The sequence below is a fragment of the Camarhynchus parvulus genome, chromosome 12 (assembly GCF_901933205.1).
Source record: "Camarhynchus parvulus chromosome 12, STF_HiC, whole genome shotgun sequence".
NCBI lineage: Eukaryota > Metazoa > Chordata > Aves > Passeriformes > Thraupidae > Camarhynchus > Camarhynchus parvulus.
In genome coordinates, this window is record NC_044582.1 from 11,131,670 (window position 1) to 11,159,497 (window position 27,828).

The 27,828-nt window shown below is 52.9% G+C and overlaps 3 protein-coding genes across 5 annotated transcripts in view; 2 read left to right on the plus strand and 1 right to left on the minus strand.

The window, feature by feature from the left end:
* The window catches only part of SETD5 (SET domain containing 5), a 65,509-nt gene extending 62,886 nt beyond the window's left edge, over positions 1-2,623 (plus strand). The window contains exon 24 of one of the 2 annotated variants that reach the window (XM_030956427.1): positions 55-2,623. In XM_030956427.1, coding sequence (XP_030812287.1) covers positions 55-651 — 597 coding nt within the window. In that variant the 3' untranslated portion in view covers positions 652-2,623. The remainder of the gene's footprint in view (positions 1-54) is intronic. The other variant, XM_030956426.1, reaches the window with a different exon arrangement.
* An 892-nt stretch (positions 2,624-3,515) lies between these two features.
* Positions 3,516-15,308, minus strand: LHFPL4 (LHFPL tetraspan subfamily member 4). Its single transcript, XM_030956717.1, has 4 exons — positions 14,864-15,308; positions 5,864-6,100; positions 5,651-5,667; positions 3,516-5,319 (listed from the first exon to the last, which is right to left on the minus strand). Exons 1-4 carry the CDS (start codon positions 15,267-15,269, stop codon positions 5,311-5,313), a joined length of 669 nt encoding a protein of 222 aa, XP_030812577.1. The 5' UTR covers positions 15,270-15,308; the 3' UTR covers positions 3,516-5,310.
* A 1,533-nt stretch (positions 15,309-16,841) lies between these two features.
* Positions 16,842-27,828, plus strand: part of MTMR14 (myotubularin related protein 14) — a 31,261-nt gene continuing 20,274 nt past the window's right edge. The window contains exons 1-8 of one of the 2 annotated variants that reach the window (XM_030956940.1): positions 16,842-17,022; positions 17,098-17,243; positions 21,532-21,640; positions 22,663-22,738; positions 23,461-23,521; positions 24,022-24,144; positions 24,673-24,746; positions 27,500-27,570. In XM_030956940.1, coding sequence (XP_030812800.1) covers positions 16,894-17,022; positions 17,098-17,243; positions 21,532-21,640; positions 22,663-22,738; positions 23,461-23,521; positions 24,022-24,144; positions 24,673-24,746; positions 27,500-27,570 — 789 coding nt within the window. In that variant the 5' untranslated portion in view covers positions 16,842-16,893. The remainder of the gene's footprint in view (positions 17,023-17,097; positions 17,244-21,531; positions 21,641-22,662; positions 22,739-23,460; positions 23,522-24,021; positions 24,145-24,672; positions 24,747-27,499; positions 27,571-27,828) is intronic. The other variant, XM_030956941.1, reaches the window with a different exon arrangement.

Genomic DNA, 27,828 nt, shown 5'->3' on the forward strand with positions numbered 1-27,828 from the left:
ACGAGGAAGTCAGCCTGACGTGCATTTTCCTTTTTTCCCGCATGCCTTGTTCAGCTGCTGCAGTCTGACAGTCCCCAGGCAGAATCACAGACCCTGCTCCAGCAGAACTCCTCCCCGTACAGAGGGCACCTCGCGTCTCCTGGATACAGCTACCGAGCAGCAGCACAGAGGACAGGACACAGCCTGTCCCACAGTTCCTCGGAAACATCCCTCTCCTCCACCTCATATTCCAGCCCTGCCCACTCGGTCTCCACAGACTCCTCTGCCCTGTTTGCAGGGAATTCGGGGTATTTCAGCAGCCAGCAGCACTCTGGCAGTGTCAGCAGCAGCCTCCTGAGGAAGAGCTGCCCTGCGGCTGCCAGCCCGGCACAGCAGCCAGCTGTGGACTCTCTCTCCTCGGAGTCGGGCCCCCAGCCCTGCACAGGCGTGTCGGGCTCTTCCTCCGCTCCCCAAAGCGCTCGCTCACTACAGTCAGACTTGCGGACTATCAGCCTGCCGAGCTCGGGCCAGTCTGTGCTCTACCAGGGCTCCCGGGGCGCAGTGATTTCCAATGCACAACACTATTCGCACCGCGGGGGAGGCAGTGTCCATCAGTACAGACTGCAGCAGCTTCAAGGTTCTGGAGTAAAGACTCAAACAGGACTTTCCTAGGGCTGCCTGGACTTCAGGAGGACAAAACTGCCCATAGCTCCTTCCAGTCACCCCTGGAAGTGGCTCCTGGGCTGGTGTTGAAAGCTTGCACCTGATGCTGGGGTGCCAGGGGTCAGAGGCTGAGGTCGAAAATGCACGGGTGAGATTTGTGAGCAGTATTGGCCTCTGGCCTGGTAGGAGAACACAGATTTCTCTGAGGCAGAGACTGTAGCAAAGCAGTTCCCTGACATGTGGGTACATTGCAAAAACAAAAAGAAACAAACAGAAAAAAAAAGAAAAAAAAAAAAAAGAAAATGGTTCAAGTGCAATGACTGTGGCACAGCCTCTGTCTCTGGTCCGTGCCCATGGCCACAGTCACACATGCAGCACGGACACAGTTCTGAATTCAAAAGCAGTTTAAAGGAAACGTTGGGGGAAGTTAACTCCAATCTCTTTATAGGTCAGGTTCTCAGTGCGTTCTGGGGAGGGCTTTAATCCGTTACGATCATTCCAGTCACAAGCAGACGAGCGCACACGGCTGCCTTTGGGCTTGGGTCGCCACTGCTGCCCTCGGAGCTTTTCCAGGACGGGAGAGTCTCCGCAAATGCAAACAGCACGGGAGGGGTTGGAGCGTGTGCCTGTGGCTGCAGAGGATCCGGGGTGCGCTGTCCTGCACTGCTTCTGTGGTGAACGAGTGTTTTTGAGGTCGCTTAAGGAATCTGTGAACAGGAGCACGGCTGGGGCCGTGCTGCCACGTGCTGGCGTGCCGGGGGCTCTCTGGCTGCTGGTGCTCATGCACAGGGGATGGCCGGGGGCCTGAGCAGTCAAGTGATGCTGCGGCACACGGGGGGCTGCAGGGGGCAGTGGTGGGGTGGAGGGTGGGCACCCTGGTCAGTGCTGAGCCAGAGGCAGTGCCATGTGGGGTCTTTCCCAGCCACTGTCACTCGCCGAGCGTGGCAGGAGAGCCAGCCCAGACACAGTGCGCTGTGTGTTCAATTCCATACGATTGCCAGCTTCTTTCTCACTTGTTTACTGTAATATCGGGCGTGTTTTTATTTATCTAATTTTATATTCAGTTATAACCATAGTAGGTTAGCTAATATATGACAGGTGTCATCCCTGGTGCTGCAGTGGAACTTCTCCTTTCTCTTGGATAACATAATGCTGTGAGTCTGTCTCCCCTCTCCTTGCAGATGCACAGTCTTCTTCCTCTTTTTTTAGGACTGTTACAGATTTCTCTAATTCACAATTGAAATCAGGTGTTTGTTCAGCCTAGGGGAGACTTTTAAAATATTGAAACAAAGAGTAGCTTTCTCACACTGTCTGGCTGTGAGCGTGTTGGGATGGAACTTGTCACCCCGCAGTTGGGTGTCTGTATACTGTATAACATAGGTGTAAACTTCACTTGGCTTAGCTCTGGAGGTGCAGCCTCCCCTTTCGTGCTCTGAGCAGCACGGGGCAGACAGGCTCTGCCCTGCCAGGCGGCGGGAGGGGGCCAGGGGGGCCCTGCCCAGAGGCTCCAGCACCTTCGGGAGCAGCAGGGGGGCAGGAGGGAGGGACCCTGGAAAGCTCTGGGAAAGGTGGGGGCTGTAGCTTCTTACTCTAGTGGAGTTTTTACACCATGCTGTAACATTTGAACTTTCACAAGAGATGTAATAATTTTGATAATAAAAATACTTAACTTGAAAACTAGTATTGCTGAATTTCTTACCACCTTGAGCACTGGTGCCCAGGACATAGGGCAAGAGGGTGAGGGCATGTAAGTCTCTCTTCCCTGTCTCCTGCAGGGTAAGCAAATGCTTGCAGGAGCAGCCTTGCAGACCTCCCTGCTGCCTTCTGCCAGGTGAAGCTAGGAGCTGCTGTGGGAGCTGCTGTTCCTTAGGAAATTACCCAAACTTCTGGCTGGGGTTGTGAGATTTTTGGCTCTGCTGCTGCCGTTCTTCTTGCTCAAGCTCATTTGGGGAGGAGATGGATTGGGAGGATGTCTCCTGCACCTACTGCATCTGCTTTAAAACCTGTTTTCTGGTGTGCTAGAACCTGGTTTCCAGGGTTTTCATACTGCTTGCCTTTTCCTTAGGAAGCCTGGCATGGGCTGAGCCTGGCGTGGGGCCTTCCAGGTGTGTCTGCAAGTGCTGGTTTGAGGTGCCCACAGCTTCTGGTCTTCAACTGCCCTCACTTGTGAGAACATTCCCCCTGACACTGTGGGACAGCATCTGTTATGGTTCATTCTGTCCTTTTGTGTCCCCCAAAAGAGTGGCTCCATCTGCACTACTCCTCCCCTGAAAGCAGCTGTGGGTGGCACCAACCCTGCTCTTCTGCCATCCGCAGGGCTCACCTGGGCTGTGAGTGTGTCCCACACCTGGGGAGCCAGACCTGGCCAAAGCTCTCTGCAAGTCCCAGAGCTCCCCATGTTGCCCTCACACAGCCTGGAATGCTCTCCCCACTCCTCTACCAGAGCATGCCAATAAACTGACCGGCCATGTAGGTTTTTCCATCAAGACACTGGAATTTGATGCATTTCAGGAGTTTTTTGATTAATTTCATGGATTTTCCTATCAGTCTGTGTTAGTGAGCTGACAGACCACTCATCGTGCACTGTGGGCAGGCAGAAGGGGTGGGTTCAAGGCTCCTTGGGATGGATGGGATCCTGCTCCACCCCCTGCATTGTCTGTGGGACAGACCTTTTCTCTGCGGACTCCCTCTGGCCAGAGCCCCTCCTTGTGTGCCAGCCCATGTGGGTGGAGGCTCAGCTCCGCAGGCTGCAGGGTGGGCTCCCCATCACAGCTCAAGACACTCACAGGGGCTTCTTTGGCCTCCCACCTCCTTTGGTGATGGCCAGGAGGAACCCATCCCAACCCTCCCCACAACACAGGGCTCCGAGCTCGTCTGGTTTGAATTATATTTTTCAATAAGGTTTTGTGAAACACTGTATCAAACTTTGTACTAAAATACAGATATATTACAGCTACTGTATTCCTTTCTCCACTGATTTTCTTGGTTTGTTTTTCCAATTCATCTGGCAACAGCACTCTCAAGCTGGCAAGACCCGGGCGCTGCGAGTTCCTGTTGACCTCGTTCTGGGGGGCAGCTGTTAGAGGGACGTGGGCACCGCTGGGCTCATGGCTGACGGAGGGCACTGGCAGGAATGCTGGCACACACTCCATCCCGGGTGGCTTTGGCTCCCAGATGGTGTTTCAGCACAGCTCCATCCCCCACCGCCACCCTGCAGGGCCTTGGGGCGCCACTTACCTGCTGCAGCCTGCCCCTGGTGCCTGCTGAGGCGCTGGGTCCCGCAGAGCCCTTCACTGCCATCCCCCAGCAGCCTCCACGCTCCGTGGCCCCATCCCAGGACCGTGGTCCCACTCTGCTCCCTGCTCCCACTCGCATGCTCCCTGGCCTTGCCCAGTGTCTCGGTCCAGCCCTGCCAGGGCTCCAACAAGCTCCTGGGGGCCCTGCCCTGGGCCCTGCAAGGAGCCCCAGCTGCTCGCACTGAGACACGGCCAGTGCTGAGGACTTTATTGCATTGCAAGGACTGTGGTGACCCAAGCCCCCGTGGCCAGGGGAAGCCCACACACACGCTGGTCTGGCCAGCAGAGCCACAGCCAGGCTGCAGCTGCCCGTGCCGGTGTCGGCTCTCGGGTGCTGTGTGTGGGCCTCGGAGGCCGCCGGCGCTGCCCGGGGCAGCAGCAGCCACCGGCTCCCCGCACGCCATCACCGCGGGCCGGCGAGGTACAGCCAGGAGGCCGGGTGGGTACAGGAGTGCTCAGGTACACCCGGCCGTGCCGTGCCGTGCGGCAGGGAAAGCCTTGCTGTCACCAGTGGAGATAAAGCACCGTATGGGGATGGGGAGGGAAGGCGTTTGGCAACAGCCCGCGGCCGGCTCGGGGAGGGGTCTTGGCGGGGGGAGTCCTCCTGTGCCCGCCCGGGGGTTTTGCATGTTCAGCTGCTCCCACTTACCAGGGCTTACATTCAACGGCGGCGCGAGTCGGGTGTCCCACGGCCGGCAGCAGCGAGGCCCCTGCGGTCCCCGTGCTGAGGGGAGCGAGCAGCAGCCTGCGGCCCCAGCCACGCACCAGGAAACACCATGTCCTGGGCTGGACTCTCGGGGCAGGGGGAGAGGGGGCTCGAGTCACTTTACCCTGTTTAGAGAATATGAATTTACATGTAAAAGTAGGGGTTGGGCCCCATCTCGGCCACCGGGTCCCCTGGCTGTGGAGACAGGATCACGGAGCTGTACAAAATGGGAGTGGGGAGGGGTCCGGGACCCGGAGCAGCCGGCACGGGGCGTCACTGGGTGCGCGTTCGGGTGGGAGGCAGCAGGTCAGGAGTCCTGGGGATGTAGAAATCTGTTAAAAACTCCAAGACTGTTTTTTCCTTGAAACAAAACCGCAGCTGGATTCTGTTCTTGAACAAAGCGGGTTTGAGGCATCCTCCCCCGGCGCGGCCCGCAGGCAGCGGTGGGTACGGAGCTGGCAGGGTGCGTGGGATGGTGGTGCCGGCGTGGACATGGAGGTGGCCATGGATGCGGCGGGCGGCTGGCGCATCCCTGGCACGGGCACCGGGGCCCGGAGGGCGGCGCGGGACGTTGTGTGGCCGCTGGCAGCAAATGAAGGGCAGGACAAGGAGGGAGCGCCCAGGCTGCCGGCCATGGGAAGAGGGTCCTGCTGCGGATGGTCGGCCTTATATCCTCTGCAAGGAAAGCACAGCAGGTTGGGGATGGACTTGGGCTGCTCTTACTGCACCATCGTGCTACTTGTGTGTGCCAGGCATATGCCTGTCCCCATCCCAGCCACCCTGTCTCTGCTGCCTCCCTTCCCCATTGCCCCCAGCCCTGCTGCCTGCACAGCCAGGGTCCCCCATCCCATCCCATCCCATCCCATCCCATCCCATCCCATCCCATCCCATCCCATCCCATCCCATCCCATCCCATCCCATCCCATGTCACGCAGACACCAAGCACAGTCACACCCAGAGACACCACAGAGGGACAGGGGACAGGACAGTGACACTCATGGCTTACCGCAGTGCCAACAAAATCTGTGGAAACAGAAGAGAGAGAGGTCAGGCAGGGCAGAGGCTCAGCAGCTCCCTCCCACCCTGCCCAGCCTGGCTTGCCTTGTAGGTGCCAGTTAAGCCCACAGGACCCTTGCCAGGCTGCCAGAGGGGCCAAGCCCCCCCCTCCCCTGCCCCAGGCTGCTCCCCCCCAGGATCCCCCCAGCAGCACGGTGCTGACCTTTGCTCTCTGTCTTGAGTTCCTCGTGCAGCAGGTCGTTCTGCCGGTTGCCGAGAACAAAGGCCAGGAAGGAGAGGATGAGGGCGTTGAGGATGCCGATGATGGCCAGGATGTAAGCCCAGCGTACAGAGCAGTCGCCCAGGGAGTACTTCCCTGTCTTCTCCCCACACATGTCCCGTATGGTCTCTGCATCCCAGCCATCGGGAAAGATCATGCAGCCCAGCACGAGGCAGAGCGCTGCGAGAGGGAGAGGAGGGGGAAGCATCAGAGACAATGGAGTGGCAGTGCTGGTGCTGAGCCCCCCAGTCAGTACGTAGGTGCAGTCCATGTCTGACAGGGAGCCCACCTTGGCCCCATGACAGCCCAGCAACGTGGCAGGTGACAGCCACCACTGCCTCAGGAGCCCCAGGGACTGCATTTTTGGCTGTCCCAAACCTGGCCCACGCACAAATAGGGACTTCAGGCTCTTGGTTTCTACCAGCATCAGCCACAGGATCGGTGGCTGCCCACGGGCTTTCCTCATCACTACAAGCTCCCTGCACGTGGGCAGGAGCTACCGGTGCACTGCGGGCAGAGATGCTGCCTGTGAGAGGACTGGCATCCCCAGGAGCCCCCACACCTGAGCACCCCACAGCCTGCAAGCACCACTCCCAGAGGGGTCACCTTCCCAGCAGGCCTCCACCCAGCACACTCTGTGCTGAGCAAGGAGACATCAGGGAACACAGGGATGGAAATGCCAAGACAAAGCCTGTGACTATCAAGGCAAGGAGGTGACTTTTTCTGACTACAGCAAGTACAAAAGCTCCTCACCCCATATCAGCTGGAAAAGCTAAAAATAGTAATGATGTTGGCTGCGGTGCCCTGCAGGCACTTTTGCCCTGAGTTAAGGGAGAAACAAGAGGCTTGTGCCCACACGAGTAAGAAGTTCTCTCTCCATCCCTTTCAGCAAACACCCTGCAGGCAGGCAGCTGGCGGTCTGGCATGAGCTTTCTGGGTGCTGGCATGTGTTTTGCACTGCTTTCTATGGGGAAGGGAAATCCCAGGAGGGAGGCAAGTGCCTGCAGGGCATCACACGGCACCCGGAAAGGACAGGGATGCCGGCACATAATGTCATGCAGCAGCTGCTGCCTGGTCTCTGACTCCTCCACACACATAAACCCCCTCGGTACAAGTGTCTGTGGACAGTGGCAAGCCCTGCATGCTGATTTACTGCAGTGCACAGCCCTGGTGCCACCCCAGCACCACAGAGCCAAGCTGCACAGAGCCAAGCCGGTGTCTCCAGCACATCGTCACCAGGGACTCCCAAGCAAGCACAGCCTGTCTGGGACTGGGCCAACCCAAAACCATCCCTCTGCAAGGAAACACAGTCAGCACCAGCGCCGTGCACTGCATGGTAAATGGTGAGGAGCAGCCTGGCCTGCTGCTGACCTGGGCACCTTGGAATAGGATGGCATTAATTCAGCTGAGGGCCTCAATTAAAGGGGATCAGGTGCAGCAGACCTATGCCAGGGATTGTTCCTGTGAAAGCAGAGATGCTAAGAGGATTTTAGGATCCCCTGAGCTCCCAGTGCAGTGCAGCTGTGAAACAAGCTAAGGTGCTCTATGACAATCCCCAGCAAGGGGTGGGTTTACCACCACAGCAATGAATTTTACCTACACCAGCAAGGGCTTGGGGAGGCTCCCAGCCTTTGTGCACAGCCCTCAGCCAGTCCTTCACAGGAGCAGAACAGCAGCCCCTGGGTCTGTCCCTGGATTGTGTCATGTCCTCTGCTTTCCTGAGCTATTATTCAGGGTAAAGGTGGGCCCAGCTGCCCAGGTAAAGCAGAAGCCTGCCAAGAGCTCACTGCTCTGAAAACACCACAGGTGAGAGGGTCTCCCAGGACATCTGCAGGTCCCAAACATGGCAGGACAGGCAGCGATGCCATGGCACTCATGGAGGACAGGAGAAACGGGGTTTAAGGCAAAAGCAGGGTGGCTAAAAAGGTATGGGAGACACTCATGTGGTGGGTTGTCACAGCACAGTCACAGAGGACATGCAGTGATGGCCACTGCCAGGACACTGCCTGGCTCCAGCCTGAGTCTGCTTGTTCTGATCCCTCTCATCCCTGTGTGCCTGCTCTGTGCTGCACCAGGGCAAAGGGAGTCTGTGCCCTGTCCCACCGAGCAGTCGCAGGGATCTCTGCCCATGCCCTCACAGCCCATTTGACAGAATTAAACAACAAATTTACTACTGGGCAGAGGTGTGTGCCCAAGTCACCACACATACCCAAATGCCTCTGCCTGAGGGTGACTGGCCTTTTCCCAAAAACCCCTCACAGCTCTACAGCTCCCTGGGAAGTGGCTGAGCTACTGAAGGCAGGTGCTCTCCTGGTGAAGAGCAGCTCAGTGCTCTCCTCTTCCCATCTGCCCCACGTGTCCCCAGCAGCAAGCTGAGTCCTCTGCTCTGTCACAAACAATTCCCTTTTCTGCACTCCCCAGGCCACCCAGTGTCCTGGAAACACCTTCCCGTGCCTGCAGCAAGGAGTGACTTTGAAAAGCAGAGCAAGAACAAGGAGGGGATGCCCACACAGTCCACAGGCCTTGATGCTGGCCTCTCCAACAGGTCTGAGGGATGCAGGGTCAGGGCTCTGCCTGCCCATCCCTCTGGCACTGTTCTGCCAGCACCTACCTCCAAATGCCCCAAGCTCCCTTGCAGACCTGCAGGAAAACCTGGGGTTTTGTTTAAAGCAGCCTATTTCTCTGCCTTGCAACTGCAAGGAAAACACCAGGTGATGACTCCTAGGAAGAGCCACTATTAAAGAGGAAAAAATAACCCAACTCCTGTCCATTTTGCTTTTAATTCCTGTTCTTCTGAGCCTGTGGTGCCAGTCCTCACTGTCAGTGGCACCAAGAATGGCTGACTGGTCTGTCACACCCCATAGCTGCCATCCTGCCCCTGGGCTACAACTCCCTTTCCTAAAATTTTTCCAATTGTAAAGACAGTTTTGAGAGCATGCATTTCAGTGATCACTGGGACAGTGTGCATGCAGAGGGAGGATGATCCTGCTGGGGCTGGGGCTCTGACCCCATAAAGCTGGCATTTCTTGGCCTTACAGCTGGTTCATGGCTTCTCACTCCTCAGTACTCCCTTGTCAAGGTCCATTAGAAAAAACATGGGCATCTCAAGGGCTTTTGATATCCTCACAAAATAAATTAATCAAAGGGAATGCAATGTTATGACTCAGGCTGCAACACTGGAGCAAGATTTGAGCATAAAGAGGAGGCTCCTCCTGGCAGGACATCTCCTGGTACAAGGTGCATTTAGCTAATTTGGACTGTCTGAGTAACCCCCATGTTTTCTGAATACTACTGCCCCTGTTCTGAGCAGCTGTGCCTGCAGGATTAAAATCTGATTTTTTAAATTACTTTTTCTGTCTGGTTTAGTCTGCAGGTGTGAATGAAAACTGGCTTTTACTACTTCTGCCTGCCATGGGTGGAAGGAGCTCAGGACATGCCCTGCAGCTGAGATGTGACCTCCCCAGAGCATCAGACCGCCACAGAACACACAAATGGGGAGATGTGAGGTAATGGGGGGAAAACCAGCAATCACTGGGTCCAGAAAGGGTTTTTTAAACTGGTGTGGGGACAGCACATCCAAAAGCCCTGGATAACAGGGGCTGGGCTGTGCTGCTGGGGTCTAGAGTGGCTGCTTCTCACCACAAAACCTCCTGAGAGCAGAGCACCAAAAGAAAAGGGGACAAACACAGTCCCCCGTCCTCCCCCTAAAAACTGAAATCCCTCAAAAATAAATCAACACTAAGGGCAGCGTGCTCTGGACGGCGAGCACCGGCCATTTACACAGACACGAGCTCCCTTACGGCGTTTTGCTCCACAGGCTGCTTTTGTGCCAAAAAATCAGCAGGATTCAGAACAGAGTTATGAGTTTGTATGAATCAGAACTGACAGTTACTTTATCTGGAACAACAGTTCAGGGATGTAAGCTCCAGGACACGAGCGGCTCAGCCCCTCCCCGCGCGTAGCCAGGCACATTAAGAGGCGCCACGGGAGGGCTGCGCTGCCGCGCAAACCCCGCGGGGCGGCTGCGGAGCACACGGCGCTGCACGGATGCGAGGGATGGGCTGCAGCCCTGCTCCTGTCCCCTCTGCACGACCTGAGTGCTAGGGGAGGAAGAGGGGAATCTTCAGGAAAGCTTTTTTGGGGTCCAGAAGGCAGTAACTCAGCAATGCTGAGGGGTTTAGCAGCGCTGTTATTTTTGCTGCAAGGTCAGCAGGTGGAAGTGGTTTGTATACGGGCAATATTTCTCCCTTTGACAGAGAAAGGGCCTGAGGATAAATTGCAGAGTCACAGGATAGTTAAGGCTGGAAGGGACCTTTGGAGATCATTTAGTCCAACCCTCTTGCCAAGGGTGACCTAGAGCAGGTGATACAGGAACGTGTCCAGATGGGTTTTGAACGACTCCAGAGACAGAGACCCCACAACCTCCCGGGGCAGTCTCATGCCCAGCAGCTGTCCCAGTTACACTCCAAGCTTGTTTGCAGCAATGGTATCTGCCTCATATTTTTTCATTAGGAATTTCAATGAATGACTTTTATATCCATGAAAACAATATTTTGAAACCTCAAAGTCTCTGAAAGGACTTGGGTCTCCAGCAAGTCACAGTCAGGAAGATGAGCCTGTCCTGATGTGGTTCAGCAGAGCCAATGCATTGCTGCCAGAACCAGAGAGGGTCTTGGGGCTTTAACACTCATCCAGGCCAGATCCTGCCTTCCCTTGGGGCTGAGGCCACACCACCACACAGCCCCACCATGCTCAGCCCAGCAGCTGGCAACAATTCCCTCATTACTCCTCTCCATGGATATACCAAAACCATGCCATGCAAGGGATCCCCACTGAGACGGTGGCAAACACAGCTGAGGTGCAGAAGATGATGCCCTGCTCAGGGAGCTGCCTCTGCTCTCAGGCCTTGGAAGGGCCCATCCAAGAGGTGAGTGTAGCTCTGAAGGGAGTCCCCCAAATGAGAAGAGAGCTCAGATGGATATGTATCACCAAATTCTTCATCAGGAAAGGTGGCTGGACATGGTACAATCAATGCCAAAATGCCACTGATAAGGACAAAGCCCAGCCCGAAGGCCAAGAGCATGACCCCAGGTGGGAAGGCACCCCATGTGTCATGTATCCCTAAGGGAGGGAGTGTGAAGGTCTCATCACACTGACTGCTGGACCTGGAACACAGGGAAACACCTTGAAATGTGGCCAGACAGTTTTTCCATGGAAGCAGGATGGTGTGCTCAGCTGGCTGCCTCTTTTGACCCTCAATAGACTCTAAGTACAAAACTAAAGACCCTCTGGAAGCAATCCTGGGTACCACTTGAGGTAATCATCCTGATGGGAGGCACATGGATGCAGTGTCACACAGAGCTGGCTGAGCTGTCTTGCAGGGGCATTAGTGCTGGGCACCAGGAGAACTTTGTTCAAAGCTCAGAGTTAACTCACAGGGTGAGTGTCTGTGTCTTATGCTACAGCAGAGTATTGGGGAATCAGAAGAAATGCTCAGGCTCCTGGGTGGTCTGGTAGTGGTGTATTCCTCTGCTCTGATTTCCTGCAGACAAATCCCAAGGAGGATCACCCTCACAGCCCATTTCTCTTCAAGCATCATCCCATGGAACTTTCTGAAGGTGCTCCTCTGCTAATTTGGAGTACTGGGGTGGCATCAGGTGCTGTCAGTCACACAGTTGTTGACATGCTCATGTTAAGGGCCCATCTCTGGTTTTATAACAGAAGGATTTAGCAAAATCTCCAGTTTTGCGTTACTGGGATTTTGAACAGGGCAGATGGCCACATTTCAATTTGCGATAAAGCAGAGTCTTTCCTCTTAATTAGATCCAGTTTCCTCCTAGGGGGGCAGTGGCTTTTGAGCTAGAGCTTTCTGTCAAGCTCTAATTGAACCCTGACTTGATTGTTGTCCACTAATTAGACATCGATGATTTTAAGTTTGTTGGTTTTTTTATTTTTTTGAAAGAGATCCTGAATTCCTCATCCTCCTCCCCCACATTCCTGCACTTGGTTTTTCTCCTCTGAAGAGCCCATCCATGCCCACAATCAGCAGCCCTTTACTCTGCACCGGCCATCCCACAGGGATGGGGTGGGGACACCTCTGCTCCACCTCTCTGCCCATCACCTGCCTCACCTGGCTTTCACCAGTGAGACCAAGAGACTTTGGGCCTCACAGTTGCTTCTGCTGTAGTACTGCAAGTCCTTCTTCAGCTAAACCCTCACTGAGGCAGGAGGAATTTCCTTTCCTTCTCTGTTCCTACAAACTCTCTGCTCTGACAGAATCCTCCAACCTCCCAGCCAGGTGAATCTCTGAAGTTTGCCATAATGATGTGCCGGAGCCTGCATCAGGCTATGTCCCTGCAGTAAGATCTGGCCTATGGCACTCTCTCCATAGGTCATGGCAGCTCCTTCTCCATGCACAGGGTAACACATCCACCTGTGGCTGCCTCAGACATTCCCAGGGAAGTTCAGCCCTGCCTGACCCCTGCCAGACAAGACTCTCTTGCTGGGACACACCACAGCACCACCTCTGCATCCAGGCCCTCTCTGACAGAACATCAGCCTGTCCTGTAGGACAGCAGCTCTCTCATGCTGTCCTGCCTCAGGGTAGGGTGGAAGGCCAGTCTGTTAATGGTGCCTTGGACATTCCCCAACAGAGAAGCCATGGAGCCATGCTGCCCTGGGAGAGCTCTAAGCCAACCTGGGCTGGCTGGGGCCATGGCCCCACTGAGCTGAGTACTCAGGGCTCTCACAAGTGCAGTTGTCAGCACTACACGTGTAATTACAAGGTGCAAAGTGTGACCAAGGACAAGCCCCAAGGCAAGGTGAAGGGTACCCAGAGGTGACAACAGCAAAGTGCTGCCATGGCCACCCAAACCTGAGCCAGGACAGGACAGGAGGCACGGGGGAGAAGACCCAGGGCTGCCTCCAGTACAGTGCCCTCTGCCACACAGCTCCCTGTGCAGCAGCAGCAGCTGGGCACTCCACGCCACTTGATTAAGCTGCCGACAATCGGTAGGATTTGGGCTCTGAGCTTGCTTTAAACTGATAAATCTTCAGGACGGGGAAAATTAAAGATGAAGGAATTTCCTGATAAGCCAAGGCAGCTCCAGGTCTGGCTGTGGCCCTGATCTGGGTGAGGGGAGGTCAGGCTTTCCAGCCCAAGCCAGCTGCAAGGGAAAGAGCTGGGCTAGCTGAAAGGTCCTCACACAGAGGGGCTGTATCCTTCCACATCAAGGACTGGGGCCCTTCTCACAGAGATGAATGGGGTCCTTTCATTAGGAATAAGGGGCACTGTAGTCCTTCCAGTGGAAGGTCTAGGTCTATTCACACTTAGATGCAGGGGAGAGTAAGTGTTTGTCCACACCTGGTAAAACTGTGCAGAGAAGGAAGTGAAGGGCCTTGTTACCAAGGGAAGTTCAACATCATTCTTAAGGATCCTTCTCCCACAAGGACAGACCCTGTGTGAGGACACCTGGGAAGTCTGTGCATAAGGGGATACTTGGGATCCCTATCAATATAGGCATCAGGTCCCCTTCTGGGGAAAGGTCTGGGTTATTGTACAGTGTCACTTTGGGGAGTGAGTCTGTGAGGGTCTTGGGGTACATCTACAGTGGGTTTCATTTGTGGAGGGACCTAAGGAGGATCTATAGTCAGGGTCACTACTGGTGGGGGTTAATTACTGGGCTTCAGGGGTCATGTCTAGGGAGATGTATGGTGTACCTCTGTGAGAAGCACCGGAGAGAGCTGGGAGAGGCCTGTCCTCACAGCCCCTTCATGATGCAGGAGACAGGGACCCTGGGTACAATATGTCTGTAAGGGGGAGCTGAAGGGTGCTTTTACAGGGATGGGGGATCCAAACATGGGCTTCTTCCAGTAGTGGGGTTCCTTTGGGGGCTGAGTTCCCCTAAAGGGAGAGTTTCTTGGGGACAACTCCACATCTCTGGGATTGACTGGGAGGCTAGTCCCTGATGTGGAGTGTGCTGGGGTGTCTGAATCCCCAGGGATTCAGGGGGCTGATCCAGTGTGTCCTAGGCCATGTTGTAGGGTGTCGCAATGTTGGTCCTTGACTGGCATGTACTGAAGTGCCCCAAGGTGGGTCCCTAGCCCAGGATGTCCTGAGGGTCCAGACGTCTCAGGGTCGATGCCTGTTCTGGGGTCACCTGAGGTGGGTCCCTGATCCAGTTCTCTGGCTGTGTCCCAGGGAGCCTTATGTTTCCCTGGGGTCAGACCTTGCCTGGGGAATCCCAGGCAAGTGCCCCGAGCAGGTGTGACCATTCCTGGTGCCAGTGCCTGGTCTGGATGTCCCAGGAAGCTCCAGAGTCTCCTGAGGACACTCTGGAACTTGGCTGAGAAGCCCCATCGCCCTACAACACTTGTACCTGTCCAGCTTCCTTGAGTGATCCCAAATTTCCCTGTGGCCAACCTCTGCCTGAGAAGACCCAGGAGCCAGTGCCTAGAGCCAGCACCTGTTTGTGGTGCTCTGTCAGTGCCAGTGCCTGGCCTGTTTGTCCCAGGAAGGCCTGGGACGTCCTAGGGCCAGCTCCTGGCTGGGATGCCCTATGGATACACAGAACCTGTACCCAGCCCAGCTTTCCAGAGCAGCCCTTGTGTTCCTTGTGGCCAGGGCACAACAGGGAGCCCTCAGTGCCAGTGTCCCAAATGGCACCCATTCCTGCTCATCTGTCAGCACTAGCACCTGGCCTGGGTGTCCCAAGAAACTGTGGGGCTGGATCCTGGATCCACGGCCCTGCAGTGCTTGGACTCAGCCCAGCTTCCTCGAGCAACCTTGCTGTTCCCTGTAGCCAGGGACCCCACTCCCACTGCCGGGGGTTCCCCGGGTGCCGCACGCTCAGCGCTGCCCACATTCTCCCCACCCCTCCCCGCCGCCAGGCCCGGGGCAGGCCGGTGTTCCCGGTGCCGGTTGTTCCCGGTGCCGGTGTGTACCTGCCAGCAGCTGCATCCAGGCGCAGATCTTGTAGACGGTGGCGGTGTTGCAGAAGAAGAACAGGGCGAAGCAGGTGATGCAGCCCAGCGTCAGCACCATGGAGAGCAGCACGAAGAACGCGGCCGCCTGGAAGGCGCCCGAGGGGATGGTGCTGAAGTCGGTGAAGGAGCCGCGGCACGACAGCTCCCGGCCCGCCAGCCCGCTGCCCACGCAGTAGTGGAACAGCCCGAAGTACCCGGGCTTGGGCGTGTTAACGCTGTCGCCCACCCAGTAGGGCTGGATGAAGACCACCACGTTGATGATGGCGAAGCAGATGGTGAAGATGGCCCAGAGCACGCCGATGGCGCGCGAGTTCCGCACGTAGTTGTCATGGTACAGCTTGGAGGCTTCCTGCGAGGGCAGCATCCTGCCGGCCGCCGCTGCCGGAGGGCGGGAGGGGCCGGGGCGGCGGGGAGCCCGCCCGGGGTCGGCGGGGCGGGGGGGCCGCGGCCTAAGAGCGCCCGCGGGCTGCCGGGCCCTGCGACACCCGCGCCGCCATCTTGGCTGCCGCCTCTGCGCCCCGCGCGCTCCCGCCGCGCGCGCGCGGCCGCGCGCCCCCCCGCCACTGCGGAGCCGAGCCCAGCCGAGCCCGGGCTAGAACCCGGCCAGCCCCGGCCAGCCCCGTCCAGCCCAGCCCAGCCAGAGCCCAGCCCAGCCCGAGCCGAACCGGGACCCTCCGAGCCCGCCCCCCGGGGATCGGACCGCTCCGCCGCCTTCTGCTGCGCTCGCCTCGGGCTCGGCCGAGAGACGGGCTCGTCTCGGTTCGGCTCGCATCCACTCGGCTTGGCTCGGGTCGGGTCGCCGGGCCCAATCCTCTCCCCCGGTCCGGCAGGACCGTTCCCCGGACCGACCCCGCCCGGGTTAGTGCCGGGGCATGGCTCCGATAAGTGCTGGAAGGTGCCCGCGTGGCTGCCTTTGGCCGGAGCGCGCCCGCAGGGAGCGCGTCCATCCTCCCGCACCCTTCACGAGGCCGGGGGAGGCCCGCGGGGTGCCGGCGTAGCTCCCGGACGGGCAGCAGACCTTCCCCACCCTCCTGGCGGGGACGGAGCAAGTAAGTTATCACCACTGTGGCTGCACCCGCTCTGGGACAGCAGGAGTCGACCCAAAATCTCTGACAGAGCAAGGCCAGGTACACAGCTGTGCCAGCTCAGATGTGGTGACAGGGCTGGGATGCACAGCGTGCGCCAGGCTAGGTGTCGTAAACGGCTGGGGTAAACGGCTGGGCTGGGTAAACGGCTATGCCAGTAGTGTCACACAGGCTGTCAGCACTTGTATGCCGGCAGGTGCCCGTGAGAAACCCTGGCACCGCCCCGTCAGCCGCACAGCCGTCCCAAACCCAGCAGAGACCAAACCATGTCGGGCCAGTTTCATTCTCAGGCAACGAGATGCACCGCGTTAACTGCAGTTGAACTCGGCTGTCGTTAAATGTTTGTGAAGATTCGCAGCTGATTTGCAAATCGGACAAATGCAGATGAAAACCACATTGTATTCCCCTGCAAGAGCCAAGGAGCCGTGTGCCTGCGGCTGGGCACGGGCAGTGCCCGTCACCCGCGGCACGCACAGCCCAGGCTGGCTCCGTGACACTGCCCGGGCACACGAGCTAGTGCCGCCCTCAGCCGCGTCTGGGCAGCGATACCGGTCACCCCGCAGCTCCTCTGCCACGGGCTCAGTGCGTGCGACCATACTGCGGGAGGGGCTTTTTAACTAAAACCCGTTTCGGGATTCCTTCTTTAGGGCAGCGTCCCGGGCACGCCCGCCAACGCCACGGTCGGACCTACTCGGCGAGGCCTGACAGCATTTGCCGCGTCTCGCTGCGGGTGTAAACGCGGGACCAGAGCAGAGCCCGCTACCCCCGGAGCGGGGCTCGGCACCCCGGGGCGGAGCCCGGCGCGCCCCGATGACGCCGGGAGCGGACGGAAGGGGCGCGTCGCGGGCGGGCGGAAGCGGCGGGCGGGACGATGGGCCCGAGGCGGCGGTGAGCGGCGCGGGCATGGCGGCGGCGGCGGCCCGCGGCTGCCCCCCGGCGGGCTCCGGGGACCGCTCCCTGGCCGAGCTGCTGCTGGAGTTCTCCCGGGCACAGTACCGCGCCAAGGACGGCGGCGGTGTCGCCGCTGCCAAGGTGAGGGCACCGGGGCTCGGGGGGCGCGGGGAGTAGGGAGCGGCGCGGCGGGCATTGAGCGGTGGCTCTGCGCAGGTGGAGCGGATCGAGCGGCGGTGCCTGGAGCTCTTCGGCCGCGATTATCGCTACAGCGTGATCCCCAACGTGCACGGCGAGGTCTGCGCCCACTATCCGCGGCACATCGTCCTCCTGGAGCGCGACGCCGGCGCCAGCCGTGACTCGTAAGGCCCCGGTTCCCGTGTCCCGTCCCGGGCAGTGACGCCCGGCGGAGTTGTTGTCCCGGGGAGCTTCCGCGCCCGGCGCTCCGAGGCTCCCGCCGGCCGGGGGAAGCCCTGCGGGCTGCGCTGCGCTAATTATAGCCGGTGGTGTCAGCCGCTCCCGGGACTCCCTCGCTGCCTGCCGGGGCTCCCGTGGGGCTCCTCCCAGCGCTCTTGGGCCGCCTTGGGGAAAGCTGCCAAGCTGAACCTGTTACTCGGGGGCTATGAAGGAAACGGGGGTGCTCCAGGACAGCACCAGCTCCCATTCATGTAGCCCTGGAGCAAACTTGAGCACAGCCTTGGCTCCTGGTGATTGTTGTGTTGCAGCTTGCCCGGAGGCTCAGGGTTGTGAGCAAGCCTGTGTGATGCTCTCCCTGCCTTGATGAAGTGCCCGTGGTCTTGCAGCAAGGCCTCTGATGTGGGAAATTTTAGTCTGCAAATCATCTCGGGGCAGGGGGTCTGACAGGGGCTAGGCAGACAAGACAGTCTAGACAGATATTTCTGTCATTCCAGACCAGGTTCCAGATTATTTTGTCTCTTCCCCACCATGAGGAACAGGTCAGTGGGCACTGAGGTTTAGTGAGCTAATGGGAAACACTTGTTCCGTTTGGTGCACATCTGAGCCAACACAATTCTGGACTTTGACCCACAAACTCAGGATCACGTTGGTCTCGCTTCTGGCTGAGTATGAGCTGCTGTTTCCAGCTCCAACCACAGCCTCTCATTTTTACCTTTTCCTTCAACAAAACATAATGCAGTTTTGCAGTTTTGACTGTGCGTCCATGACAAGAGTGATGTGTTCAAAAGGAGGATCGACAAGTCCTTCTCACATGTCCAGCTGCTTTGCCTGAGGAAGGAAAACCATCAGCTGCCGTGCTGACACGTAGGCTGGGTGCTGTAGGAGGGGGTCTTTGGAAACCAGGCACAACTGACTGCCAGGTGGGAGAGCTTCTGCCTAACAGTTGGATGAGACTAGAAAAGATTAAACCCCTTGCTACAAAAAACAGGAAACTGAAGATTGAAGCTGTTAAGTGTAACTAGAGGAAGCTTTAAGGAAGAGAAACTGAGTGCTTCTGCTTTTCCTGCTCTTGCAAGAGGAAAGGATGCTTAATTTTTCTGACAAGTATTCAAAACAAGAGTACTTACACTTGGTGCCCCATTTTCTTCTGTGACCTTTGCAAGCCAGCAGTGACAATTAACTGTATTTATACTGATTCTTGGCAAGTTTTGATTTACTGTCTGAAAGAGTCACAAAAACAGACTACACTTCATCATCACTCTCCTGATTTCAGCATGATGATTTTTGTAAAAGCTGCCAAGTAATTTTTAGACAAATGCAGGTTTTAGTTTGATCATTTTACTCCTATGGAATAATTATGAAATAGAGACCATTGCACTTCTTGTGTTATGGAAGGAAAGAACCTCTTCAGTGAGCAGAGCACTCCATCCAGGACTGAGTCTCTTTGACTCCCTCTTGTGGAACCATAGAATGGTTTGAGTTGGAAGAGATCTTAAAGATCATCCAGTTCCAACCCCTACTGCCATGGGCAGAGATAACTTCCACTAGATCAGGTTGCTGAGGGCCCCATTCAACCTGGCCTTGAATGCTTCTGTTTTTATCTTTGTAATGTTTTTAATCAGCTGGTAAGATCTACTTGAAGCTTCTCAACTCTGAGAATACTGAGGTGCTTTGGAAGCAGTTTTTACATGTACAAACTCTTTGCTGTACCATCATTTCTGTCAGTATAGCTGCTTCTGCAGCCATGTGGGGAAACAGCAAAAAATTGATATTTTTTAACCCAAATCAGTTCATTCTGTAGCTGGGCAGCTGGGGGAAGAAAGGACTTTGCTTGATCAAAGTTTGCTAACAGTACTCTGAAATCCAGGCAGGTGCAGGAGGAATTCTGTGTGTTTTGAACCTTTTGCTTTAGATTTTACTCCTATTTATGCTGCATTTAATCACTAATCTTGTAAAAGCATTACACCTGTTCTTCAGAGCAGCTTTCCCCTTGCTACAGGAGTCTTGATACAACTGTGTTTGTTTTACCATATTCATCTCTTGTTTTACTGAGGGTGGTTATTGAGATGAGAAGGTCTGAGAGCCTTATTTGTAGCACAGGCATGACTGATGGCAGATGGGTCTCTCCAGTGTGTGTGCAGGCTTCCCAAGGAGCAGGGGTGGTGTGCCTGGGAGAGGGGCTTCTCCTTCCATGTCCCCAGCAGGGTGCAGGGCTTCCTGCTCACTCTGTGTCCTGGGCTCCTGCCAAGCTGCTCACACTCATTTGCAGGTGCTGCAGAAACCTCTCCAGGGAAGTGCAGTGACTGAAACCTGTTGTTTTGTCTCAGCTCCCAGAGAGGTGCTTCCCTTATAATTTCTGGTCCTTTGGGTATTTCAGTTTTGCTAACTCTCGTCTTCTTGGAAGCAGTGCCATGGAGCAGTTTGGCAACACTCCATTGAAGTTTTTGTTTCCCTCCGTATTTGCTTTTGCAAAGGAAACATAAAGGGAACTGGAGCAGAGTGCAGGATATATCTCTTAATTGCATGCATTCATTGAAAAACAGCCCCACAACCAAATCTGTGCCTCAGAATCTTTTGGGTTTCAAAATAGTTTGGTGTTGGGAATTACACATGAAGTCATCTCTTTTCACACTTGCTCACATTTTCCTGCCTTTCCAATTAGCACCCTCATGTACACCTTGTTTAAAGATTAGCTTGGGTTTTGTTCTTTAAATTCTGGTATATGTCAAAGGTCTTTGGAGCTGAACAGCAAAATAATTGTATATGCAGAAAAACATGAAAAAACTTAAACCAGCACTATAAATTCTGAGAACCAAATCCTTCTATTAAAAAAAAAAAGTACTTGGAAGTCTTGTTTTCTGTTTCCCTGGTTCTACTGGCACCACCTTGTATAATATTTTCCATAAACAGATTGATTTCCATTTTAATAATAGGTTATTTTTTTTAATCCTTCCCAGAATGGCAGCTGCTAGTACATTGCTCCACACTCTCAGTGATTCTGAAGTTTAGCAACTTTCATTAACTCCATTGTAAAGGTATTAATTTGTTCTTAGACCAGTGTTGTCCTTCGTGTTTGAGTTCTCCTCCTCCATTGTACTCTCCTTCACCCTGATGCACATATTGCTGTGCATCTGCTCATCTTCATCTCTCCATCTGACCCTGGTGGTTTTTCTTGCAGCATAGACTCTCCTACTCATCTTCCTGTGCCTCTTCAGGCAGGGGTGGGTCACTAGAATCAGATGCTTTATCTCAGCTGAGAGCCTGTGCTCTGCACAGTAATGCTGGTATTTCTGCATCTCCAGGGAATTTCCCATGATCTTATTTTTCCCCTTTTTCAGATTTACCATGTTGATTATGTATTAACATCCAGAGATCAGGCATTTCATCTGCCTCTTATACTGTGCTCCATTACTGGAAAGGCTAACTGGAAATTCTTGTTGACCATCTCCAGGTGCATAGCCATGCAGTTTTGTATGTCCAGACTTAACCTGGTTTCTGATATATCACTCTGGATGCTTCTCCAATTCCAGCTCTAGTCCTGTTTACATTGACAATTCCTCCTTTAGGTCTGTGTAGTTCAGAAGTGAGTTTGGATTCCTGTCAAATGTGGGCTGATACTTAGACAAACTGGAGCAATTTTAACATGTTTCCAAAATGTCTCCCAGTATGAAACACAATTCTGTTTTAACTTCAACAAGAAAACCAAACAAAATGTATCTCTGCAAATGCAGCTGACATTAATCTCCCACTAGCTGATTTAGTCTAATTACCTGGCAACACAAATGCTTGAGGATCATGGAGTGTTCAAGATTTGATTTTCTATTATATTTCTTTTTTTTTCTTGCAAAGCTATCCCTCTGAGCTGGTTTTGAATGGAAAGGTGATAACAGGGAAAACAGAACCTATATTTTTGTAGGCACTGACTGTCCTTCCCTAGTAATCCACATGTTAGTCTGTGGCAGACCCTACTGGTGGTGCTCATGTTTGCCAGTTCCTGATGGTGCCATCATGTACTGTGCATCGGTCTTTCAAAATCAAGAAAAGGAGCCAGAAAAGTGTCCAAATGTGTTGTACAGCAGCAGAAGCAATTCTCAAAGTGTTTTCATGCTTACTAACTTGAGAGCTGACTTCTAGGGAAAGGGATGGGATTGCAGCCCAGGGTTTCTGTGGTGGCTTTGCTGAAAGGTGTGTGAGAAGATGCTCTGTGTACTGACCTGAGTCTCTGCCCACTAGGTATGAGAGCACTGTGCAGGTGGGCAAACTGCAGGACCTCATCAACCGGAGTAAGATGGCCAGGTGTAGAGGACGCTTTGTCTGCCCAGTCATTCTGTACAAGGGAAAGGTAAAGTTTCATGTGTTACCTGTCTTAGCTGAGAAAATGACCTTTCTCTCTGCCATTTGAACTGTGCAGCCACGTCTTCAGTCACTTGTCGCTTTTCCAAATGGTGTAAAAATCTGTGCTTGGGTACAAGCAGGCAGCCTGTAGTAGCAGGTAGCATTTGCTATCTAAGCTGCATAAGTGGGCTCTTCATACTCTTCTCCCCACCAAATCATGAACCTTGCACCAAAGGGCTCACTTTTTTTTTCCTCCTATGTACATCCCTTCTGAAGTCCTTACGGTATTTGGCATTTCAGAGGGGAAAGATAATTATTGTCTCTGTTTGTCCCTTACTCTTACCAGCAGCTCTCTTTGAGTAACTTTCCTCTCTCCAGAGAAGTTTCCTTTGTCTATTCCCTTAGGAAGCAAGATTGCATAAATGGTCTTATGAATGTGTGGGCTTGTCTGCAAGGGGATCTGTAAGAAAATGAAATTAGATTCATTTTTATGTGAATTACTTAAACTGTGTTGAAGCCATGTAGGAATAGTCTCATTTAGAATTTAAGTTGCTTAATTCAGTTTTCTTAGTTGAATTTAGAAACACTGTATGAATAGCAAAATCATACCTGTGACAATTTTAATCTAGCTTGACTGAAGCCATTGTGGGGTGCATCTGCTGACATTTTTTGCAGGAGTGAACTGCCCAGAGTCATCTTGGGACCATCCATAATCTCATCCAGAGGAATGTGGAAATAAGGCTCAAGCAGGGTATTAACAGAGCATGTGTTGCTAACTTGGCAGGAACTGACTCTATTAGTGAATTGGAGAACTGGAGATGAAAATATGATTTAAAAACTAGCTACAGATAAAGGCACTTGGGAGTTTGCTGTGTTTGGAGAACTCAGTCTGGACCAGGGTTGCAGGGCAGACAGCTGAGAGGTGATAGCTGTAGATACCAACCCTTTCTATGTAACCTGACAGCAAATAGGCCTGATAAGGGAAGGACTCCTGGAGCCTGTGTGATTAATAAAAAAATCTTCCTCCAGCATATTTGCAGATCAGCAACACTGGCTGGCTGGGGAGAGCTCTATGGGCGCACTGGCTACAACTACATCTTCTCTGGTGAGTGAGGAGCCATTTGTCACTGTCTGCATGGTAAGGCTGGTCATTGCTGGGACAGAGAGCTACACATGAGGCCAAGCTCTTCCCAAAACCAGTGGGAGCTCTAGCATGGGCTGCTTGTATCAGGCTTAGCATAAAAGAGCAAAGATTGAAACCTCATGTCCATTTCCAAGCACTGTATGCAGGACAGTGCCACAGCTCGAAAGAACCTCAGAGTGATGAAAGAACTTGAGGTTGAAGAGTGAGTTACAGGAAATATATAGGCAAATAAAGGCATCCCAAAGGATTCAGGGTAGCAATTCCCACACATGGGGGATGGGAATAATGGAGGAAAGAGGATTAGAACTTGTTGCTTGACTAATCATTGGGAATCAGTGCTGCTAATGGTGAGATGTACTGGACTCCAGGGAAAGCTCTTAGGGGAGTAGTGGGTGTCTATAGTGTGAGAGCTGAAGCTTGGCTTAAAAATGCACTGCATACCATTTTTAAAATGTCCTTTGGCTGTCAGTAATGGGTTTGACCTGCCCAGGTACTTTGCAATTACAAGGAAAGTGTGGGCTACATTAGAAAACAAGATTTTCAGGAAGAGGAATTAGGGGGAACTACACTTAGGTGTGAAGAGAAGGCACCAAGCCATGACCTTTTTGTTTGTATATGTATCTTGTCAGATTGAGGATCAAGCTGGTTCACAAAAGCTTCGCTTCTTAATGCCTTTGTTGCAGGAGGTTGTGATGATGCTTGGGCAGATGCAGAAGACATTTCTGAAGAAGATTCTGCGTTTAGGTTTGTATGCATGATTGGGATAAGGAAAAGGGAGTTTGCTGACTGGCTCAGCCATTCAGTTCTGCTCTTTTCTAGTCTGGGTTTTGAGCACAGGCTTGAGACCCATCACCAGGCTCAGGGTCTTACATTCCTTGCTTTTGGTAAAGAGTCTTGAGTATTCATGGCTGGCTGAAGCTTGCTAATCTATTTTCAGAGGAAGGGCTGGACACAGGAAAATGTAGAGCCATTAAAATGCATTTGAAGGGTGTGCCTGTGTTTACTCCACCTAAAAGTACATCTCCAGGCTGTAGAAATTGTGTTGTATCTTATTTGTTTACTGCAGAACAGAGTGAGATGTGGGAAGGGACCATGAGCACAAAGCTTGCAGTGTCAGTTTGCTCATGCTGTGCTGCTTATGGCTGGAAGTGGTTCAGGGGAGAACTGTGGCTCATCTGGGAAGAATCAGACTCACCTTGATCAGTCTTACATGCTCACCTTGCTTGCCTCATTCTGTCTTGCAGAAATGCAGACTCCCAGCTGTTTGACAAGGTCAGAGGGCACGACATCAAGCTGCTTCGATACCTGTCTGTCCGATACATCTGTGACCTGATGGTGGAAAACAAGAAGGTGAAATTTGGCTTGAAGTGAGTCTGTGTTCTTCTGCCTTTTTTGCAGGCTTTGGTTTGCAGCTAGTGTAGCCCTTACCTGTGAATTGCTCTCAGGTGTGCACTCAGCATCCTGGGAGCAGTTTCTGGAAGAATTCTACAGCAGGACAGGTTAGTGGATGCTGTAAAGAAAACCCCAAGGGTTTAGGCCACATAAAACTGTATCAATGGGCAACATAGCTGCTTTCATCTGTCTTCTGCAGTCGGAGTGGCTTTTTCCCTGTAGAGCTTATAGTAATGAGACAGTCACCCCTTCAGAAGGGAGACAGCAACAGAGCTCTCTGTGCATAGGAACAGAGGGAGCTGTTTCTCCTACTTATCTTAGAGAAAAGCCTTAGTGATTTTGGGCTGTACCTATTTATGTGGATATGTTGAGTAAGTTCTGCCCCTGCTTGTAGCTGAGTCAAGCCATAGCCCAGGGAGATGCAACAGGTAAATTTTTGGATGCTGGTGTCTGTGCAAAAAGCACTCTGTAAATATCTGCTGTTCTCCTCTTGTCCTGTGCAGTGTGACGTCTTCTGAGAAGGTGGACAAAGCTCAACGTTATGCTGATTTCACACTTCTCTCCATCCCATATCCAGGTACAGGAATGATGTCAAGAGGGATTCACAAGGGACAGGTGACAATCTGTTTCTGGGCACTGGGAAATAATTCTGTGTGTGTATATGTAAATGACCATGACTTGCTGAATGTTTCCTATGCTCCTTCTGGAGAAAAACTCCTTTAAACTGAGAACAGTGCAGCGAACCTGGATGCTCTGGCAGTGAGTCAGCATTAGGCATTCTTTGAGGTGGCAAAATAATTTCCCAGCAGTCCTTATTAATTCAAGCACAGAAGAAAAATCCCAGAGGTGGAGCTGGTTAAGATGGCCTTTGACATCTCTGCAGCTCTAAACTACTACTTGATGCAAAATATATATCTTGTTCTTTGTTATGTAAAGACCCAATTCTTAAGGGTAATTTCTAGTCTAGTGTTCCAGAGCTCCACTATAAGAAATCCTCAGTGCTTGCAGAACAGTTCACCTGAGCCTGCAGTGTTCAACAGAGGCAGCCCTTTGCAGCCTGTCTCCCTGGCTATATCCATCCCTGTGCCTAGCAACCACTGCTGGGTCACTCACACTCTTACAGATGAACTGAATATTCCTGCTGCCTGCTGATGTCAGGCTTGGCGACAGGATCAGATGGGAGGCTGCTGTGCTGAGGTCTGTCTGCAGACTCTTCTTTCTCCCTAGTGCACAAAGAAAGGGAGAGGAGAAAAAAACAAAACCAGCAAAACTCTGGTGGATGATCCAGACCCAGACTTTTCCTTGATTGCTAGTTGTTGCTCTTAAAGATTTTTTTAAGGTATATTTCCTTTTATACGGAAATTAGTGACAATTCAGAGAAGCTGCATGAAGATTTTTTTATTGAGTTTGCCATGCAGGTTGCCAAGTGTACAGAAATAAGAGTATTACTGCTTTCTGTAGTACATAACACAGATACATGTTGCTGCTGCCCACATCACCAGACTTGGAACATGACAAAGACTGTGTACACAGGTCTTCTGTAGGGCTGTAAGGAATAAAGAAGTGAGTCTATAGAGTTAAGCTGCAGAGTTGTTTCTGTATGGGGATCTTCATATGGTAAGCAATATTATTCAGTGATGGTCCTTCCTCTTCTGCCCTCTGGGACAGCTGCTTTCTTTTAGCAGCTCTTCACTGCCACGCTAGAGATAAACCTTATAAAACTGCAAATACTCCCTGCAGATGTTGCCTGATTTCAGCAGTGCTGGTCCATGGGGGAATGTTGTTGTTCTGTTAAATCTAAGGCATACACATCTAAGGATCAGAAACCCCTCTAGTGACTGGCCAAATGCTGTGATACATTCTTATTGATGTTTCCAGGGTTGCACTGAAAGAATTTCTGTTTTGTAATTTGTTTCTGAAGTTATTCTGAGATCCTGTTGCCTTAGGTGAGCAAGGCAGTGTCCAAACAGAGTCATAGAGTTGTTGTGGTTGGAAAAGACCTTTAAGATCATTGAATCCAGTCATTAACTCAATGCTGCCCAGTCCTCCTAAGCCATGTCCCTGAGTGCCACACATCTACCTGTCTTTCAAATACCTCCAGGGCTGGTGACTCCACTCCTTGCAGAGGGTGCACTTGATCCCCTCATCCAGATCATCAGTAAAGATATTAAACAGGCCCCAATACTGAACCGTGGGGAACACCACAAAACCTGGGGACCAGATAGCAACTGGATTTAAAACTCTGTTCACCACCACTCTTTGGGCTCAGCCATCCAGACAGATTGTACCAAGTGACTGTCTGAAGTGAAAGACTTGAGTTAAAATGGGGTATCTGTAGAAGCTTTTGGTATTTGTGGATGCCAGCACTTATGCCATAATCCCCCATTCTTTGCACGAAGTCATTGTTTAATTGGAGTTAAATCTCAACTGACAGACTGTGTCCTGACTGCATATTTAAGGATTAGTCCTATCCTTGCACAGATTCTTTCCTTATTTTTTTTCCATTGAAGTTACTTGTGACTTGTGGGGTGAGAATCTCTCTCCATATCTGTGCCTGACACAGGGGTGTCTGGGTGGTGTGGGCACTGTGGCGCTGCTGAGGTGTGCCCAGCACACTGGCAGAGGTGTTTCCTGTAGCCTGCAGGCAGCTGCAGTGCTAATGGTGCTGCTCGGCTGTGACTGAGTGACTGCGGCTTGCAGCAGAGACTTCAAATAGTTGTTTGAGAAGAGCTGAGCCACAGGACACACTTCAGGAGGGGAGGGCTTTGGGGGACAGCTCAGAAGTGGTTATGTACCCCCTTCCTTCAGATAGGGTAAATCCCATGTTTGAAAGAGAAGACTTATATGTGAGAGAAATCAAGCCACCTCTGACAGGGCCCTTTCTTGTTCCCTGCAGCAGATGCCCTGTGAAAATTGGCTTTCCCCGGGGCTCTGCCAGCACCTTCTTTTGGTGGTTCCTTCTCACTCAGCATGTCAAGCTGATGCCTTAGATCTGTGCAAAAGTCCAAGGCTCTGCAAAAAGTAGCTCCTTGCTGAAACCTTTTGCTCAGGAAGAAATTAAATCAGTCCCTCAAGCTCCCCATTTGCTGTATTTGGAGTTTGCCCTTTGCTGTGTGAGTGTCTGTACTGCTGAGTGCCCTGGGTTGTTGTTGCTGGAGGCCGTGCTGCACAGTGTATTCAGGATTACTGCTCTTCTCTTCCCACAGGCAGCAGTTTTGATTGGTTTAGGTTTCTGGAGCCTGGGGCTGCCAGCACTCCTAGTCCCACAGGCACTTCACTAGTTAGATACCAGTTAGCTGAATCGTTGTTCATTATCTCCTTTTCTTGCAGGCTGTGAATTTTTTAAGGACTACAAAGACCGGGATTATACAGCTGAAGGTCTCATATTTAACTGGAAACAGGTACATGGATGTTACAAAATGCAGAGCTGTGTGTTTTACTGGGTTTAAGTCTTGCCTTCCAGTTCCTCAGTGATGGTCTGTATGTCATGTGCCTATTTCTAATCACAAGGAGGAAATCAACAGGACAAACGAAACAGATACGGAATGTACTAAATTATTGATTGTAAAATTAATACGTAAGATAAATTAATCATTGTCCTGAAGTCTAGGATGCTTGACCTCTCATGGAAGGCATGAGTTGCTCCCAGTTTTGAATTC